Genomic DNA, 21716 nt, shown 5'->3' with positions numbered 1-21716 from the left:
GATTTTTGTCATTTTTCATATTATAGTGAATATACAGATTAAATGCGGCATAATATATGTAACAGACCAAATAATGGGCAGCTTGATAGTGTCAGAATATAAATAAGGTAAGAAAGTCATGAGATAAATATGAAGAAAAATGTAAAGAAAAAGGAAAATAATGAAAAAATAAAAATAAATGAAAAAAATTAGAAAATAAAAATAAAAATAAGGTAAAAATAGAAATAAAAATAGGAAAAAAATAAGACTACTGAATTTGAGAAAAATTACGAATACTTGAGAATTTGAGAAAAACTAAGTAAAAATCGAAAAAATAAAAAATAAAGAACAATAAAAAAATTAAAAATAAGAATAAAAAATAAAGAAATATAAGTAACCATACCCCTTCCCAGGAGCATTCTCTACTGTGGTTGCTGTAGAGAATGAAACAAACATATTAAAATAGACTCATAACATCGTATTCTCTATTTAACCCTTTTGGTTCCATAGTTTGCAGTGTGTGGATCCAAAAAGCCTCTATGAGTTTAAGTGACCTTATCTGATTGCCACCCCTCCTGGGGGCGGAGACTTGTTCGAGAACAAGAAACCTCAACTGGGCTGGCCCGCGGTATGAAAGTGGAAAGGTATGGGTAAATAATGTCTACCACACCACATATCAGACTTGTGGTGTGAGATCCTATCTTTCACGCTCTGTCGTTTCACCTACATAAATTTTGCCACACAGGCACTTGATTGTGTATACGACAAATTTGGAGTCGCAGGTGTAGAATCCCTTGATGGGAATATCAGCACCTGTCTGAGGATGTGAGATCGAAGGACCTTTTAAAACATTAGCACACTGTGCACATTATAAACACGGGAAAGTTCCTTTCCGCTCTGTCTGAAGAAAGCTCTGCCTCGAAACTTTTAGTGTAGAGCCAATATCTGCTCATACAATCCTGTCACTAAGGTTACTTGGTCTCCTGAAGCATGGGAGAAAGGGGACTTGAAATTCTGAAACCTGTGTGTTACAGAACCACTCAGCACCCAGAATATGTTGTGCAGTTATATGTATATACAGTATAATAGGTTCCATGTGAGATGCATGTCCCTAATGTATCAGCAGTGTCCGCCCCCCCACCTTTGTAATTCCCACAGTAAACATCCGCAGGCTCCGGCCACCTGCGGCTTTTGTAATGCATGTCTGGCCTGACGCTTGTCTATTGGCCGGCCCTCTGTATCTGTGTGATATATTCTCTGTCCTGTGAGTAAAGTGTTGTCAGACTGGAAATACATGGAGAAGCAGTGATCTTTTATATGCGCCCATGCACTCAGAGGAATTCCAGCCAGCGTCATTCATTCAGACTCCAGCCAACGCAGAGCGGACCTCCGAAAATACGGGGTGGTACTGAAAGAGGTACCCCAGCTTGGAAGACCCCGTTACACTGGTGGCAGACAGCGGGATTTGATACCCCTTCTACAGGAGGAAAGGAATGAATGGAAAATAACTACCAGAAGTTAAAGAGGACTACATTAAAAGACCTGCTGGAAGCCCGAGGGTTGATCGCCAGCAACAAAACAAAAGCGGATTTGATAGCAGCCATCATGGAACACGACAGTGCAGCGCCCCCCAATGTGAACGTGGAGGAGACCGAATTCCAGAGGGAGGTAAAAAACAGACTGGCCTTCTATGGCCCAAACCCTGCAGTAGAGATCATACGAGAGATGATGGCTGATGTGCGTACTGATCTGAAGGAAAAGATGGCCGAGCGGACCAGGATAGAGCTAGCCAAGATGGAGATGGCAGAGCGGACCAAAGTGGAGCTGGCCAAGTTGGAGATGGCAGAGCGGAGAGAGGAGAGTCAGCGAGCAGGGGGAGCTCTGGCCTTCGACCAGGTACCTTCAACAGTAAGCCACAAAAAGAGCCAGTACAATGCCTTCCGACAGTTGGGGGAGGCATAGGAAGACATTGATGGCTTTCTGCAGGACTTTGAGCAGCAGTGTGCCCTTCATCAAGTAAAGCCGGAGGAACGGGTTCAGATTCTGGCCAGCAAGCTGACAGGCCAGGCAGCAGATGCCTATCACACGGTACCTGATGAGGACTGTATGGACTATGAGCGGATCAAAGAAGTGATCTTGGCCCGGTATGCGCTGACACCAGAGGCCTATCGCCAAAAGTTCCGTGGACTTATAAAACACGTAACCGATACCCACGCTGAATGGGCCTGTAAATTACGGCGGTCACTGCTACAGTGGGTACAAGGGAGCCAAGCAACCACTAAGGAGGACGTCCTCCAGCTCTTTCTGTTAGAACAATTCTTTAATGGACTAAACCCCGAGACACAGGAATGGCTTCGGGACAGGCGGCCAACGACTCTTGAGGAAGCCGCTCGTCTGGCCGATGAACATCATGATGCCAGGAGGCCGCAGTTCTTCGGATCAAAGGTGGTCACTAAGGGCCCACCCATGGACCTGGAGGGCCCCAAACCACCAAAGATTGTAGGGGGATCAGCTAGAAACCCGGCCTACCACAGTCCCCCTGGGGCGCGATGCCACACCTGCCGTCAGCTGGGCCACCTGCAAAGACAATGCCCCAACCGGACTCAGCATACCCAGTGGCCAAAGGTGGGAACAGCTACCTTCAGCCGGGCTTCTGTACACTGCTACCACGGCGAAGCTGACCCGGCATTGGGGGCTACGACTAACCAAGGGGTGGAAGAGATGGAGGAAGTGCTGCATGAAGTAGACCCCGTGCAGGCAGCTCGGGCAGATAATCGACAACAGCATCTCACATGGAACCTATTATATATACATATAACTGCACAACATATTCTGGGTGCTGAGTGGTTCTGTAACACTGTGGAAAGCTATTCTCAAGTATGGGCCAATGTTTACGGATCTTCTTGTGTAGTCTGTACATAAACGGGGGGAAGGTGTGGATGAAGGGAATCCTAGGACCCTTCCTTGACTTACTGCGGGGACGAATGTCATCACTACATTTCTTAAGTAGATGACGGGGATAACCCCTCTCTGCCAATTTTTCTTCCATATTGTCTAGATGTTCAGAACATTTTAGGGGGTCACCGACGATCCTTTTTACTCTGTCGAATTGTGAAATAGAAATGGATTACTTAACTGCCACTGGATGACAGCTTTTGTCTCTTTACAGAGCAGCTTGCCTTCATTGCTACACGCTATTCTGAACCCTCATTTTTTTGGAATATTAACAGGTTTTTGCCATTGGTAAGGTTTATGCCTTTATAGTGTAATTTTTTTCTCTTTTTTTTGTTTTTTTTCTTTTTCAAATTGTGTCCATAAGCACTTCTAGTTGAGTGTTTCCATACCCCTGTTCCCTGTTTTTTTTTTTAACTCCACTTCCCCATTATCCTGCTACCAAATGCTGCAGGTGTTTATGGTCTATTTTGTGAATAATTTACTGTCTCCTTTTGAGGCAAATTGAATGTTTAGATAATAAAGCCACTCATGATTTTCTCTTCACAAACCCATCTACTGGTTGATCCACGTTCTCCTGGTATTTTTTTTTAATATATCACTGTTTGCTCTGTAAGGTATAACATGTCTGATGTCCTGATAGGGATTCTATATTTTTTCCTCTATATGATGGAGTTGATCCGTTCTTTTGGGACTAGAATCCGCTTTACATAAATGTTCATTCATGTGTAACATGTGCTTCTATGTAGCTTTAGCTCAAATATGACTCTACTGGATTAAGAAATGTCATTTTGAAACCAGTTGTATGATATTATGTATGTCTATGTTAGTTTATTATTTTTTTGTTTTTCCCCTACACTGTATACAGTCAGAAGAAGGTCCATGATAGTGACCGAAACTTAACAAATAGAATGTACACCGTGTGGATTATTAAGCTGTGAATAAAACGAAACTATTTTTTCTGCATTTGGGAGTGCCGGATTTCTTTTTCTGGTATGGAAGTTAGGACCGTTCCACTCAGCTCTGTGGTTCTGACCCCAGGGTCTCTTAAAGGGATCATTGGTATGGAAGTTAGGGCAAATACACGCTGCCCTTTGAATTTGGTACTGACCCCAGGCCATTCTTAAAGGGATATCCGGTATGGAAGTCAGGGCAAATCCATCCAGCGCTTTGGTTCTTACCCCAGGGTTCCCTTAAAGGGATCATTGGTATGTAAGTCACAGCAAATCCACTCAGAGCTCTGGTTCTGATCCCAGTCTCTCTTAAAGGGATCCCCGGTATGGAAGTGAGGGAAAATCCACTCTGCGCTTTGGTACTGACCGAGGCCTCTCTTAAAAGGATCTCCAGTATGGAAGTTAGGGTAAATCCCTCAGCGCTCTGGTTCTGACCCCAGGCCTCTCTTAAAGGGATCCCCGGTATGGAAGTTAGGACCGTTCCACTCAGCACTCTGGTTCTGACTCCAGGCTGATGGGATTATGTGGGATATTAGGGGTAGTAGTCCGGTGGCTCTGGCTGATGGGATGATGTGGGATATTAGGGGTTGTAGTCCGGTGGCTCTGGCTGATGGAATGATGTGGGATATTAGTGGTAGTAGTCCAGTAGCTTTGGCTGACGGGATGATGTGGGATATTAAGGGGAGTAGACCGGTGGCTCTGGTTGATGGGATGATGTGGGATATTAGTGGTAGTAGACCGGTGGCTCTTGCTGACGGGATGATGTGGGATATTAGGAGGAGTAGTCCGGCATCTGTGACGGGATGGTGTGGGATATTAGTGGTAGTTGTCTGGTGGCCCTGGCGGGATGATGTGGAATATTAGGGGTATTAGTCCGGTGGTTCTGGCTGATGGGACGATGTGGGATATTAGGGATAGTAGTCCCGTAGCTCTGGCTGAAGGGATGATGTGGGATATTATAGTGAACGTGGCTATGCGGAGTGGGCGGGGTTCTATACTCAGCTATATATATATATATATATATATATATATATATATATATATATAATCATTATAATTTGTTATAACTAATCGTAGTTAGTTACTATGCCCGGGCAGTGCCGGGCTCTTCAGCTAGTATATATATGTCAAAATGAGAAAAAAAATCCAGAAAATCACCTTGTCTGATTTGACAACATTTATTTTGCAAATTATGGTGGAAAGTAAGTATTTGGTCATCTAAAAACATGCAAGATAGTAATGTCTCTCACAGACCTGTAACTTCTTCTTTAAGAGGCTCCTCTGTCCTCCACTCATTACCTGTAGTAATGGCACCTGTTTGAACTTGTTATCAGTATAAAAGACAGCTGTCCACAACCTTAAGCAGTCACACTCCAAACTCCACTATGATGAAGACCAAAGAGCTGCCGAAGGACACCAGAAACAAAATTGTAGCCCTGCACCTGGCTGAGAAGACAGAATCTGCAATAGGTAAGCAGCTTGGTGTGATGAAATCAACTGTGGGAACAATAAAAAGAAAATTGAAGCCTTACAGGACCACTGATAATCTCCCTCGATCTGGGGCTCCACGCAAGATCTCACCCCGTGAGGTCAAAATTATCGCAAGAATGGTGAGCAAAAATCCCAGAACTACACGGGGGGACCTAGTGAATGACCTGCATAGAGCTGGGATCACCATAACAAAGACTACCATCAGTAACATTCTACGCCGCCAGGGTGTCAAGATCCAGGTTGGATCTGACAGAGTAAATGCACAAAGTAACCTTTTTTTTTCCCTTGGCTGTATGTCATAGGTGGTTTTGCCCCCGGTGGCCATTAGGGTCATTGCACAGTGGTGATTTCAGTTGTAAATTTTCCCCCCGGTGGCCATAAGGGTCATTGCACTCTGGTTACCTTAGTTTGTGCACGTAATTATGTTACAGGTGTGGTAGCTCTACAAGAGAGTATCAGGTGTGTTAATCACTGTTGGTGATAAGGTCCTCATTTGCAAGCAAGCCTGGGTGAAGGATGGAGCTAAAGGAGAGTCACGGGCAGCTCAGTGAGAGTCCGGGAGTGTCAGCTATGGTGTCTGCAAGGAGGGCTGGCATGGCGTGGTGGAGTCGCAGCTATGGTGTAGAGCTGCACTCAAAATGCTGGACGTTGTTGCTGAGAGCTGGACTCAACCATGCTGGACTCTTTGGCTGCAAAGCTGGACTCATTGGTGGGACTCTGTTTCGGGACAGCTGCACGCAGGTTTGGACTCTGTTTGCTCTAAGGCTGCACTATGGTGCTGAGAAGATTCGTTTCTGGATAGTGCACCCAGATGTTCGACACGGTGGAGGAAAAGATGCACGCAGGTGGTGGGCTCTGTTGCTGGGAGTGTAAGCAACAGAGCAAAGCTAAGTGGTGTTCCCCTGTTATGTTGCTTTTCCTTATGTGTGTTTAGTGCAGTGGTGGGATTAGTTTCCGCACCGACCAATTCCCTAGCGAGGGTTTAGGTGCAGGGCGAGTCAGGGTTTTGAGTTTCCTGATCGGCGCCCGGTGCGGAACCGGCCTAGGGAACATTAGGAGAGACACTAGCTCATGGGAGTGCAGGAGGTCTCCACTTCCCCATTCCCTATCACAGGGCCACCATTGTTATTGTTACCCAGGTTTTCCCTATTCCCTTTGTCTTATTGTATTAGTTACCATCCTGTGGGCCGCGTCACATAGGACAATTACACGTGCCGCGTCCTGTTGTATGAGCTACCGGCCTGCTGGCCATGTCACTCAGGACGGGGCACGTGACACAGGGACTCAGATCCTGCAGTGCCAGACGTGTCCCCCTGCTTAAGCCAGTACATGTCCGGGCCAGTCTTAAGTTTGCTACAGAGCATTTGGATTATCCATAAGAGTATTGGGGGAATGTCAGATGGTCTGATGAAACCAAATATTAAATCAGAGAGAAAACCAATTGTATAAAAATCTCTCTCTCTCTCACTTTTGTTAATGACCAAATACTTATTTTCCGCTATAATTTGCAAAATAAATCTTGCCAAATCAGACAAGGTGATTTTCTGGATTTGTTTTCTCATTTTGACTCCCATAGTTGTGGTCTACCTGTGATGTCAATTACAGGCCTCTATCATCTTTTTAAGTGGGAGAACTTGCACAGTTGATGGCTGACTAAATACTTTTTTTCTCCACTATATACAGACACTTAAAAAAATATCCAAAGAAAAGAAAGAGAACTGTAAGATTTTGCATAAAAATCTATTATGTTATGCTATGCTATGTTATGCTTTATTCTTAGATTAGGTTGACATTGAAGCCTTTGTTAGGCTTCACCAAAAGCCAAAGCACAGCATTACACACTATTTTTTCCACTAAAATAATGGATAACATCACAGAGGCTAATAATCAATATTGTCCATCTTGCACCTGTTTGTGTCTGTTATTGAAAACATCTGTTTCATTAATAATTTCCTTTTTTCCTCCCATAACAGAAAAACTGAGCTCCAAATTCAAATGTAAACCTACCTGTTACAGGCCATGGGCTCAAATTGGCTACCTTTGACAGACTTTACACAAGTCACTCTGTCTAGCAGATTCCATTGGAACCCTGACCACCAGGTCTAGTGTGTTGCTTCCATGGAAGGGTTGTTGTCCGAAAGAGCGAATCAGAGACAAGAAGAATCATCAAGAAGGGATAAAGCCAAGAGGTCATGTCTGGGACAATATCATATAGCTAGTGGGTAGTCAAAAGTTAAGCTGAGGTCAAAGAACAGTAATAATCAAAATAACAAAAGAAGCTAAGCACAGTAGTATACAACAGTACAGGCAATGCAATTGACTGACCGTGGAATCAGAGCTTCAGGGGTTTAAACAGATGAGTGCACCGCCCAGGGGTTTAAGGAAGTGGTGATCAAAACCTTGACCAAAACTAATCACATAGATCTGTTATAAAGGAACACCAAAAGCCCCACACAAAATATAGGACTGGCACTGCTATGAGTCCCGAGTAATAAAAGCTTAGAGGCCAATGTGGAAACAAAAGAGGAGGCACGATTCGGCACAGATATTACATTAACCTTAGGATGCCATTTACAACAGTACTTGTGATACAGTGTGTAATTTTAACAAAAAGACTTGTCAAATCTGATAGAAATTCTAACAAAGGCACCAAAATAGGTATTCCAAATCAGGATTAACCTCTCTTTTATAAAAAGGAAATATTCATTTAAATGTTGACTATGATCAACAACATCAGGATATATAACAGAAAAAATAGTAAAAGTGCTATGTTTGGTAAAAAAGCGGCAACAAGTTTGTTTTTACAGCGTGGTGGGTCAGTGGATAGCACTGCAGCGTTGGGGTCCTGGGTCCAAATCCCACCAAGGACAACATCTGCAAGGAGTTTATATGTTCTCCCCGTGTTTGCGTGGGTTTCCTCCGGGTAATCCGGTTTTCTCCCACATTCCAAAGACATACTGATAGGGATTCTAGATTGAGAGCCCCATCGGGGACAGTGCCAGTAATGTTTGTAAAGCACTGTGGAATTAATGGTGCTATGCAAATGAGTAAAAATAAATAAATAAAAATAAATAAACTATATAGATAGAAGGGGTTCCAGATCCTTGAGCAAATTCAAAGTTTCCACATATTGTAAAAGTAAAGCTTGATTATAGACCTTCATCACCCTTTATTATGCTGAGGGATAGAAAGATCCAACTCCGGGGAAAGAGGAGCCAAACAGACCCTCCTTCAAGGTCCAAATATAAGGCCTCCTTTACACGTTAGTGTTTCCGGTACGCGTGGTGCAGTTTTCACACATACCGGAGACGCTTACACAGGTAGACCCATCTGCGCAAATGTCAGTGCACACCTCTCCATTACTAGCCCCTGGGCTTGTTACCAGCAGCCATAAGATCATAGAATCATAGAATCATAGAATCGTAGAGTTGGAAGGGACCTCCTGGGCCATCTGGTCCAACCCCCTGCTCAAAGCAGGATTCGCTAAATCATCCCAGTCAGATGTCTGTCCAGCCTCTGTTTGAAGACTTCCATTGAAGGAGAACTCACCACTTCTCGTGGCAGCCTGTTCCACTCATTGATCACTCTAACTGTCAAAAAGTTTTTTCTAATATCTAATCTGTGTCTCCTCCCATTCAGTTTCATCCCATTGCTTCTAGTCTTTCCTTGTGCAAATGAGAATAAAGTTGATCCTTCTACAATGTGACGGCCCTTTAGATATTTGTAGACAGCTATTAAGTCTCCTCTCAGTCTTCTCTTTTGCAAACTAAACATTCCCAAATCCTGCAACCTTTCCTCATAAGACAGGGTTTGCAGACCGGTCACCATTCTGGTCGCTCTTTTCTGAACTTGCTCCAGTTTGTTGATGTCTTTTTTAAAATGTGGTGCCCAAAACTGGACACAATATTCCAGATGAGGTCTGACCAAAGAGGAGTAGAGGGAAATAATGACTTCACGTGATCTAGACTGTATGCTTCTGTTAATACATCCTAGAATTGCATTTGCCTTTTTTGCTGCTGCATCACACTGTTGACTCATATTCAGTCTGTGATCTATTAGTATACCCAAGTCTTTTTCACATGTGCTGTCACTTAGCCCTATTCCTCCCATTCTATATATGCTTTTTTCATTTTTATTGCCCAGATGTAGTACTTTGCATTTCTCCCTGTTAAAAACCATTCTGTTAGTTGCTGCCCACTTCTCCAGTTTATTTAAATCTTTTTGAATCCTCTCTCTCTCTTCTCTAGTATTAGCTATCCCTCCTAGCTTTGTGTCATCAGCAAATTTAATCAGTTTACCCTCAATTCCTTCATCTAAATCATTGATAAAGATGTTGAACAATACAGGGCCCAGGACAGAGCCCTGTGGTACCCCACTTGAGACATTCTTCCAACTGGATGTGCAGCCATTTACGACCACTCTTTGGGTCCGATCACTAAGCCAGTTATGAATCCACCTAACAGTTGCCTTGTCCATTCCATACTTAGTCATTTTTTCAATAAGAATTGTATGAGAGACTTTGTCAAATGCTTTGCTGAAGTCAAGATATACTATATCTACAGCATTTCCTTGATCCACCCAATCAGTGATACCGTCATAGAAGGAAATTAAGTTAGTCTGACATGACTTATTAGTTACAAACCCATGCTGACTCTGTTTAATCACTTCATTCTTATCCAGGTATTGACATACATGTTGTTTAATAATTTGTTCAAAGATCTTTCCTGGTATAGAAGTCAGACTCACCGGCCTATAGTTGCCTGGGTCCACCTTCTTCCCCTTTTTGAAGATAGGAACAACATTTGCTCTTCTCCAGTCTTCTGGCACTTCTCCTGTTCTCCAAGAATTTTCAAAGATTATGGAGAGGGGTTCAAAAATTTCTTCTGCTATCTCCTTCAGTACTCTGGGGTGTAATTCATCTGGACCTGGAGACTTGAATTCATTTAGGTTAGCCAAGTGTTTCCTCACTATCTTTCTGTTTATAGATATCCTGGATTCTTCTATTCCCTTAATAGGACAGTGAATAACAGTTGATGTTACATTTCCTTTCTGAGAGAAAACAGATGCAAAATAGGAATTTAAAAGTTCAGCCTTCTCAACATCCTGTCTTACCATTTCATCATTTTCATCCTGTAAAAATCCTATAGCATCTTTTACTTTTCTTTTACTTTTGACATATCCCCAAAATCCTTTATTATTGCTTTTGACATCTCTTGCAAGCCTCAATTCATTTTCAGCTTTAGATAATCTGATTTGTGCCCTGCAGGTTCTGCAGACAGCATTATATTCTTCTTTAGATATGCCTCCCTCTTTCCATTTTATAAACATTTTTTTCTTCCTTTTTAGCATGTGCTTAAGTTCTGTGTTCATCCATCCTGGTTTCCTTAAATGCTTCCTATTCTTCCCTCTTTTCGGAATTGTTAACAACTGTGCTTTGAGAATTTCATTTTTCAAGATTTCCCATCCCTCCTGGACATTTTTGTCTTTTAGCATATCCAGCCATTGGATCCCTCCAATTCTCTTTCTGAATCCCTTAAAATCTGCCTTTCTGAAATCTAACCTTGACGTCTGAGTCTTCACAGGTCTTCCGCCTCTAGTTATCCAAAATTCTAAAATAGCATGGTCGCTACCTCCTAGGGTCCCAGCCACTTTTACCTCCTCAACCATTTCCTCCCTGTTTATAAGGATTAGATCCAAGGTAGCAGTTCCCCTTGTTTTCTCCCTTACCTTTTGGAAGATAAAGTTGTCAGCAAGAGAGGATAAGAATTTCCTTGACCTGTTAGTTTTGCCTGAGAGAGATTCCCAACAAATGTCTGGATAGTTGAAATCTCCCATGATAACTATGTCATATTTTTTGGAGAACTTGGCCATTTGATGCATAAAGAGTTCATCCATATCTTCAGCTTGCACAGGCGGCCTGTAGTAAATGCCTGCAATGGTGTCCTTTCCATTGTTATGTCCTTGTATTCTTACCCAAACAGTTTCCACAGAACTCCCAGTCTCTGAAGCTTCAATCTCTGTGCAGATATACTTGTTTCTAACATACAATGCGACACCCCCTCCTCGTTTATCAAGTCTGTTTCTTGCAAATAAGTTGTATCCTTCTAGTCTTGTATTCCAATCATGTGTATTGTCCCACCAAGTTTCAGTGATTCCAATGACATCATATTTCTTTTCCTGTGTTAGTAGTTCCAATTCTCCTTGTTTGTTGCCCATGCTTTGTGCATTAGTATAGAAACATTTTAGTTTGTGATTGGTTTCTCTTTCTCCAATATTTTTATTAATTAGATTCTTTCATCTTTTTTCTTCCTTTCCACTTCTAATAGCAGAGTTCTCAATAGCATTTGTCAGGTGTATGGCTTTTTCTGGTCTTTTGCTTCCCTTCCCATGTTGTTCTAGTTTAAAGCTCTCCTTACAAGTGTAGCAAGGCAACTTCCAAATACATGCTTTCCAGTCTTCGTAAGGTGCACCCCATCTCTAGCAAGTAGTCCATCGTATAAGTAGTTCACTCCGTGATCCAGAAATCCAAATCGTTGCTGACGGCACCATCGACGTAGCCAGTTGTTCACCTGCAGAATCTTATTCCACCTCCTTGTTCCATGGCCATCCACTGGGAGGATAGAAGAGAAGACCACCTGCGCTCCCAGTTCTTTCACTTTCTTGCCTAAGTCTTCAAAGTCTCTGCAGATGGTTTCCAGGTCGTTTCTTGCGGTGTCATTTGTCCCCACATGTAGTAGCACATGTAGTAGCTGACATCAACCTCAACCGTATCACCCCACTTGCTGTTACAGATTTTGATGGCTTATTACATCAATTTTTTGTTATTTTAGATACAAAAAAAAAATATAATTCTGGCTTTCTTGATTTTTTTCTGTTTACCTATCAGGTTAATTATTTTTATATTTTGATAGATTGTACTTTTCTGAACCCAGCGAAGTACCATGAATATAGATGAGCCATTCATGTGGATACAGTGCCAACTCCTGCATTACAACTTTACAAAAATTTCACTTTAGTCAATATCTGAGATCTTTAATTGAATTATTAGTACTCTAGATTCCAACACTCCATTTAACTAGTATTAGATATAATGTAATTGACCAAGAGTTGTACTATTTCAGTGATATGCATCTTTGAGGTGGTACACTCAGGTGCAAAATAGTAACCTGTGTGTAAGTAACACTAGTAATGCAAGAACGTTATCATGGGGTTAGGGACCAGCAGAAAGCTTGAAGCTCTAAAGTATTAGTTGACCTAGTCTCACTAATCTGCTGAATGAGGTACAGTAATTGCTGACTGATCCAGCATAGAACCTCCACTGAGTGTAAGTGATAATAAAGGGAATCTGTCATCAGGTTTTTGGTACTCCATATGAGCGCAGCATAGTATAGGGAAAGAGACCCTTATTCCAGCGATGTATCACTTAGTTTACTCTGTACAACAGTTGTGATAAAAATCACAGTTTTTAGATGTCGCTTGTAACAGAGCTCAGAAAGCTAACCCCGCCCACACCACAGCTCTCTGTGTACACTGTTTATTGCCACAAAGCTGCTAATGAGTGCTGGAGGTGTGGTTGGACCAGGAGTCATGCAAGCTATAGCCTGGGCAGTGATAATCTCCTGCTGATAAAACACTCATTGCATTGAAACAACGACACACTGCTTAATAATTGACACATAGCTGAAATCAGTGTCTCGGCTGCTACCTCACGCTACCCTCAGACTACATAAAAAAAAAAATCTGCTGACAGACTCCCTTTAGTTAACTTTCTCATTTTACATTTTTACAAAAGTCAACCAACAGCATATGCCAAATGTTTTTGTAAAGGAAAAGACTGAAGCATGTAATGCTGAGTGAAATAAATTGTATTATACGAAAGCACAGTGCTGTACATAGTCAAGAAAGGGAGCCTTAGTATGGTGCTGGATTTTGCCACTGAGAACAAAAGGACCTGATGTATATTTCCTCTCTAAGAGCTTTTCAGGACCTTTTGGTCAAGTCATCAGAACCTAGTTCATCTAGAGAGGAGAAGCCTACTTTATGCCACCTAATAGCAATAGGGATGAGACCAACCAGAGTTTTCCTTGCTCTCTCCAAGGGCCTCATAGGCTTTCAATGGATACCTACATACTATGCATTCCCAAGACTAAACATCATTTCCTGAGTTTTGCTTGAAGAAAATACCTGGTTCTTGCTCCTTCAAGATAGAGAAGATTTTTCCTCTCTTCCAGGTCTGGTTTTTCTTCTGCAGCAAGAATGGTTAAAAGCTGATCCTCTAAACCCACTGGAGTAATCATGAAATTGATCAGTGTCACCTATAAATGTGAAAGGGAAAGTGGATCAGTCATTTTAGAGTAACTCATTTGTTTACTAGCTGCTCAGTATTAGATAACTATAGTATAACAAGTCACCATGTTCTGGAGTTTCATGCATCCAACAACTGTAAAAGGACAGACTATAGTGTACTCAGCATATTGAAGAGTTTGCTTTATGACATCTGCAAATTATCTCCAGAGAGGAAGAGGACAAGAACTCTAGTGCCACCTATAGGAAGTAGCCATCTTAAAAGTCAATATCGACCCTTTAACGAGCCTTGTTCTGTCTGCTCTTATTTATGAGATTTACACTGACCTTTAGATTCCACTGAATATGTCTGTACATTTGACTGAATTTATGAACAAATGTGGATAAATATATGAGTTTATTACTCTTTATGAACACTTACTGCACAATTCCTCGTTGTGATTATACAGTGGGGAAAATAATTATTTGATACACTGCCTATTTTGCAAATTTTCCCACCTACAAAGAATGGAGAGGTCTGTAATTTTTATCATAGGTACACTTCAACTGTGCGAGACAGAATCTTTAAAAAAATCCAGAAAATCACATTGTATGACTTTTATATAATTTCCATTTTATTGCATGAAATAAGTATTTGATACAATAGAAAAACAGAACTTAATATTTAGTACAGAAACTTTTGTTTGCAATTGCAGAGGTCAGACTTTTCCTGTAGTTCTTGACCAAGTTTGCACACTGCAGGATGAATTTTGGCCCTGTCCTCCATTATGATCTTCTTCAGATCTTTCATGTTTAGGGGTTGTCACTGAGCAATATCGTTTCAGCTCCCTCCAAAGATTTTCTGTTGGGTTCAGGTCTGTAGACTGGTTTGGCCATTCCAGGACCTTGAAATGCTTCTTACAGAGCCACTCTTTAGTTGCTTAGTTTCTATGGCTCTGCATTTTGGGTCATTGTCATGCTGGAAGAGACAGCCACTACCCATCTTCAATGCTCTTGCTGAGGAAAGGAGGATTTTGGCCAAAATCTCATGATACGTGACCCCATTCATCCTCTCTTCAATACTATGCAATTGTCCTATTCACTTTGCAGAAAAGAACAGCCCAAGGTATGATGTTTCCCCCACCATGCTTCATGGCATAGTGTGTTACTAACAGTAATGTTTGAAACTATGGAATCAACTCTCTTCAGGTCATTGACCAGGTCCTCCCATATAGCTTAGTTCTGATTCTTGTCCTTTCTCAAAATCACTCTTACCACACAAGGCAAGATCTTGCATAGAGCACTAGACTGAGGAAGATTGACAGTGATCCTGTGTTTCTTCCATCTTCTAATAATTGTGCCATAATTGTGCCAACAATTGTTTCCTTCTCACCAAGTTACTTGCATATTGTTTTGTAGCCCATCCTAGCCTTGTGCAGGTTTACAATTATGTCCCTGGTGTCCCTAGGCAGCTCTTTGGTCTTGACCATGGTGACAAGGTTTGAGTGTGATTGAGTGTGTAAAAAGTCTTTTTTATACTGGTAATGAGTTAATCATAGAATCATAGAATGGTAGAGTTGGAAGGGACCTCCTAGGTCATCTGGTCCAACCCCCTGCTCAAAGCAGGATTTGCTAAATCATCCCAGACAGATGTCTGTCCAGCCTCTGTTTGAAGACATCCATTGAAGGCAGCCTGTTCCACTCATTGATCATCCTAACTGTCAAAAAGTTTTTTTCTAATATCTAATCTGTGTCTCCTCCCATTCAGTTTCATCCCATTGCTTCTAGTTTTTCCTTGTGCAAATGAGAATAAAGATGATCCTTCTACAATGTGACAGCCCTTGAGATATTTGTAGACAGCTATTAAGTCTCCTCTGTCTTTTTTGCAAGCTAAACATTCCCAAATCCTGTAACCATTCCTCATAGGACATGGTCTGCAGACCGGTCACCATTCTGGTCGCTCTTCTATGAACTTGCTCCAGTTTGTTGATGTCTTATTTTAAATGTGGTGCCCAAAACTGGACACAGTATTCCAGATGAGGTCTGACCAAAGAGGAGTAGAGTGCAATAATGACTTCACGTGATCTAGACTGTATGCTTCTGCTAATACATCCCAGAATTGTATTTGCCTTTTTTGCTGCTGCATCACACTTTTGACTCATGTTCAGTCTGTCATCTATTAGTATACCCAAGTCTTTTTCACATGTGCTGTTGCTTAGCCCTATTCCTCCCATTCTGTTTATGCTTTTATCAATTTTTATTGCCCAGATGTAGTACTTTGCATTTTTCCCTGTTAAAAACCATTCTGTTAGTTGCTGCCCATTGCTCCAGTCTATTTAAATGTTTTTGAATCCTTTCTCTCTTCTCTAGTATGAGCTATCCCTCCTAGCTTTGTGTCATCATCAGCAAATTTAATCAATTTACTCGCATTTCCTTCATATAAATCATTGATAAAGATGTTGAACAATGCAAGGCCCAGGAAAGAGCTCTGTGGTACCCCACTTGAGACATTCTTCCAACTGGATGTGCAGCCATTTATGACCACTTCTTGGGTTCGATCACTAAGCCATTTATGAATCCACCTAACAGTTGCCTTGTCCATTCCATACTTAGTCATTTTTTCAATAAGGATTGTGTGAGATACTTTGTCAAATACTTTTCTGAAGTCAAGATATACTATATCTACAGCATTTCCCTGATCCACCCAGACAGTGTCATAGAAGGAAATTAAGTTACTCTGACATGACTTATTAGTTACAAACCCATGCTGATTCTCTTTAATCACTTCATTGTTATCCAGATACTAACATACATGTTTTGAATAATTTGTCCAAAGATCTTTCCTGATATAGAAGTCAAACTAACCAGCCTATAGTTCCCTGGGTCCACCTTCTTTCCCTTTTTGTAGATAGGAACAACATTTGCTCTTCTCCAGTCTTCTGGGACTTCTCCTGTTCTCCAAGAAATTTCAAAGGTTATGGAGAGTGGTTCAAAAATGTATCTCCTTCAGTACTCTGGGGTGTAATTCATCTGGACCTAGAGATTTGAATTCTTTTATGTTAGCTAAGTGTTTCCTCACTATCTTTCTGTTTATAGATATACTGGATTCTTCTTTTCTTTTAATAGGACAGTGAAGAACAGTTGATGTTACATTTCCTTCAAGAGAGAAAACAGATGCAAAATAGGAATTTAAAACTTTGGCCTTCTCAACACCCTTTCTTACCATTTTATCATCTTCATCCTGTAAAAATCCTATAGCATCTTTGACTTTTCTTTTACTTTTGACATATCCCCAAAATCCTTTTTTATTGCTTTTGACTAGAGTTGAGCGACTTTGGTCAGATCGGGTTTCATGAAACAAAATTTGTTTCAGAAGAAAATGGTCCGACTAGGGCAAAAAAGTTGGAGTTTCGTCCGAAACCCAACCCCAATGCAAGTCAATGGGGAATAAAAGTCGGCACTGAGTGGATGAATGTCATCCGCTCAATGCCGACTTTTATTCCCCATAAGTCAATGGAGAATAAAAGTCGGCATTGAGCCTATGATATGCATTCGGGTCGGGTTTCGGACGAAACTCTGACTTTTTTTGCCCTAGTAGGACCAGTTTCATCTGAAACAAATTTTGTTTCAGAAAAACCCGATCTGACCAAAGTCGCTCAACTCTACTTTTGACATCTCTTGCAAGCCTTAATTGATTGTCAGCTTTAGTGATCTGATTCGTGTCCTGCAGGTTCTGCAAACAGCATTATATTCTTCTTTTGATATGCCTACCTCTTTCCATTTGATAAACATTTTTTTTCTTACTTTTTAACATGTGTTTAAGTTCTATGTTCATCCATCCTGGTTTCTTTATATGGTTCCTATTCTTCCCTCTTTTCGGAATTGTTAACAATTGTCCTTTGAGAATCTCATTTTTCAAGATTTCCCATCCTTCCTGGACATTTTTGTCCTTAAGGATATCCAGCCATTGGATCTCTCTCTCTGATTCTCTTTCTGAGTCCCTTAAAATCTGCCGTTCTGAAACCTAACCTTGAAGTCAGACTTCAAAGGTCTTCCTCTTCTAGTTATCCAAAATTCTAAAATAGCATGGTCACTACCGCCTAGGGTCCCAGCCTCTGTTACCTCCTCAACCATTTCCTCCCTTTTTATAAGGATTGGATCAAGGGTAGCAGATCCCCTTGTTTTCTCCTTTACCTTTTGGAACATAAAGTTGTCAGCAAGAGAGGATAAGAATTTCTTTGACCTGTTAGTTTTGCCTGAGAGAGATTCCCAACAAATGTCTGGATAGTTGAAATCTCCCATGACAACTATGTCATTTTTTTTGCTAAACTTGGCCATTTGATACATAAAGAGTTCATCCATATCTTCAGCTTGCACAGGCGGCCTGTAGTAAATGCCTACAATGGTGTCCTTTCCATTGTTCTGTCCTTGTATTCTTACCCAAACAGTTTCCTCAGAACTCCCGGTCTCTGAAGCTTCAATCTCTGTGCAGATATACGCGTTTCTAACATACAATGCGTCACCTCCTCCTTGTTTATCAAGTCTGTTTCTTGCAAGTAATTTGTATCCTTCTAGCCTTGTATTCCAATCATGTGTATTGTCCCACCAAGTTTCAGTGATTCCAATGACATCATATTTCTTCTCCTGTGTTAGTAGTTCCAATTCTCCTTGTTTGTTGCCCATGCTTTGTGCATTAGTATAGAAACATTTTAGTTTGTGATTGGTTTCTCTTCCTCCAATATTTTTATTATTTAGATTTTTTTTGTCTTTGTTCTTCCTTTCCACTTCTAATAGCAGAGTTCTCAATAGCATTTGTCAGGTGTATGGCTTTTTCTGTCCTTTTGCTTCCATTCCCACATTGTTCTAGTTTAAAGCTCTCCTGATGAATGTAGCAAGGCGACTTCCACATACTTGTTTTCCAGTCTTCGTAAGGTGCACCCCATCTCTAGCAAGTAGTCCATCGTATAGGCAATTCACTCCGTGATCCAGAAATCCAAATCCTTGCTGACGGCACCATCGACGTAGCCAGTTGTTCCAACAGGTGCAATTAATACAGGTATTGAGTGCAGAGTAGGAGGGATTCTTAAAGAAAAACTAACAGGTCTGTGAGAGACAGATTTCTTGCTGCTTGGTAGGTGATCAAATACTTATTTCATGCAATAAAATTCATTTTTTTTTTTTAAATCATACAACGTGATTTTCTTCAATTTATTTTTCGATTCTGACTCTCACAGCTGAAATGTACCTGTGATAAAAATTACAGACCTCTCCATTGTTATTTTCCCCACTGTATATCTTAAAGAAAATCTGTCATAGATTCATGCTGCCTGAAACTCAAGCAATATGACTCAGAGCCTATATATGGAAGATAAGTATCAATAAAATGAAACGAGATGTGGAGAAGCTGACCAGGGACTACGAAAGACTAGCCATATCTTTCCCTATAGTCACCAACTCAAAAAGCGATATGCCTGACTGCAATTACACATTTAGGCCTGTCGTTTAGGCAGCATAAATCTTGTGACAAATTACCTTTAATGATTTTATTACAAGTTAAATACTTATATTTCTTTTAAAAAGATCAATGTTAATGAAAAGGGTAGAGTAAATTAGGCTACAGAAAAGCTTTGTGCAGATTGTTACCCATAACACCACAAGCTACAGTACAATTTTCACTTAAATGAACAGGCCTTTGTTGCATTTCCCTGCAACACCTGTTTTACTCGAGCAGGTACTTGAAAGGAAAAACTGTAGAGGAGACATTTATTTTAAGAAATAGAATGACCCTGGCAGTCAGACCCACACTAATCACAGAGTGATGGTGAAGACTAGAACTGTGTCATATATGAAAACAGTGATTTAGAGAGATTCTGTGAGCAGTAGGGATGGGCGGACCCATGGAAGTTCTGGTTCTAGGACCTGACCCGAGCTTAAGTCTAAAGTTCAAAATGGGTGACAGAACTGTACCTGAAACAGAATCTGAAACCCATTGGATCTGGAAAAAATTCTCTCTCACTCTCTCTCTCTTCAACGGCCTTCCCCTGGAACTCTGAACCTTGCAGCAGACTTCCGGGAGAAGTCAGTATTCGGCGTTTAGCGTTGGACACTAACTCTTCGAAATGAACCCTGAACTTTTAAGCTCAGGTTCGCTCATCTATATTCAGCAGATTTTTTTTTCTAAATAATCATACTATAAGGCAAGAATGCCTGAATCCAGGGATATGTCACTTTCAGGTCTGCTTGGGGGTTTTATAGAATCTTTATTTGTCTGATGTACATATAGCAGACATAAGACTTTTGGGCTATGTATAACCCTGCCCACACCCCTGGCAGATTCCTGTGTGCACTGTGAATTGTCAGCAAGCTGCCAGTGTTGGGGCGGGGTTACACAGCTTAGCCTGACTGCCTGGCATGCAAGATGAGGTCCTGCAGTGATAATCTCCTGCTTATAAAATACTGATTGTATTGAAATGACAACACACAGCCTAATCAGTAACACATCTCTGTAATCAGGGTCTCAGCTCCTATATTATGCTGCTGATGGATTACATAGTAAAACCTGCTGACAGATTCCTTTTAAATAGCACTGATTACTTAACTGCTGAATCCCCAGTAGAGGTGGTAAGATTTCATGGCAAGGATATAATATATGCATATTAGTCTACAGGTTTTCAACTGATATGGCTGTACATACATTCCACAAGGATTACCTTGCAGTCAAGTAAAACATTATAGTGTGCATTCATAATATTTTGCTGTGTTCAACAATACAATACAGCTTTTTAATGTGTATCCACGCAGGACAAAATATCTAGTCCTTGGTAAATGATCATGTTTTCACTGTATTATCTGCTAAAAGAAGCAGCTAGCTGTGAAAAGCAATAGCAGCTCTAAAATCTAATTAGAATAGGAAAAAAAAAAATATCCTCTCACATCCTGTCTGCGCGATGGCACAGCTGTATTATTTTGACATCCACATAAATACGAGAATAATACTATTAGAAATGGGAAAACAATTCCACAGTCCAATTATAACTTCACAGTACTTCATTCATTATCCCCAATGCATTTGCATTTCTACCAATTTTACTAATTCCTATAATTTCCTTGTTCAGTGGATAGCAGGAGGAAAACATACTTTGACAGACACTTCAGGAAGGTAATGAGGATTTCGGAGGCGGGTGGTCATATAGAGTTTAAAATCCCTGCTGTAATGAATAACAGACTCCCCGAGCCGGATGTATTCCACTCCATCCTGTTTAAATGTCTGTCTCAGCAGTACGGGCTCCAAGATTGGATCCAGCTCTTCTGTGATATTTTCTATTAAGACAGGTGTCCCAAACTAAGAAAATAAAATAAGACATTTTAAGAGAAGGGAAAAAAAAATTCAATCAACCCAGGCATATAAACAAAGAATCGCCGAATTAATTCAGGGAAATGCTGTCAGCCATAATGTGATGTAGTTTATGTGTTAGAGCCCGAATGCCATGGGAATCTGAGTGACAGATCTGTTAAGCGAATACGAAATTGGAGAGCTTTACGTTATTTATTTCCTCAGCTCCAATCCCGTAACATTTCCATTTTCCATGCCGGTAGCATCATTGTATAGAAAAAAAGAAAAGAAGCAAAAGCTCTATATTAAAGTAGGTGATATAACTATGAATTGAATCTGTGCAGAGAGCTGCGAGCTGTCAAAGTGCTTAATATGAGAGATCTGTCCGCTGTTTGCTTTATCGATTCCCCTTGAACAGAATGTCGCTGGTGGCCTTTGCTTTATTCCTGCAGAGGTCACGCGGTTTGGAAGAACCAGAATAAACTCTCGCGGCGGCAGTAATGTTAATGAGTGGAAGGTCATAACAAGCAGATACAGCACAGCAATAAAGCAATGGCAAGGCTGCGAGAAAAGTGAACAAAAATACCTTCATGTATAATGAAAGCCATGGATTTATATTTACTAACAGGAGACGCAAAGACAAATCTATTCTTAGAGTTTCATCTAATTCTTGGTAGAAAAAAAACTGACAGAGATTTCTCAAGCTTTTCATATTAAACAGTCCG

The 21716-nt window shown here is 41.0% G+C and overlaps 1 protein-coding gene across 1 annotated transcript in view; it reads right to left on the bottom strand.

Annotated features, from left to right (window-relative positions):
* Nucleotides 1-21716, bottom strand: part of LOC141060642 (dynein axonemal heavy chain 3-like) — a 2648786-nt gene that overhangs the window by 301440 nt on the left and 2325630 nt on the right. The window contains exons 67-68 of the mRNA XM_073556958.1: nt 20797-21000; nt 13560-13690 (exon numbers count right to left, since the gene is read on the bottom strand). Of these exons, the coding sequence (XP_073413059.1) occupies nt 13560-13690; nt 20797-21000 (335 nt within the window). The remainder of the gene's footprint in view (nt 1-13559; nt 13691-20796; nt 21001-21716) is intronic.

Source organism: Dendrobates tinctorius, unplaced genomic scaffold, assembly GCF_039654945.1.
Source record: "Dendrobates tinctorius isolate UK_male_01 unplaced genomic scaffold, ASM3965494v1 ptg000241l, whole genome shotgun sequence".
NCBI lineage: Eukaryota > Metazoa > Chordata > Amphibia > Anura > Dendrobatidae > Dendrobates > Dendrobates tinctorius.
The sequence above is the reverse complement of the archived record's forward strand: the minus strand, read 5'-3'. Positions and strand labels throughout refer to the sequence as shown.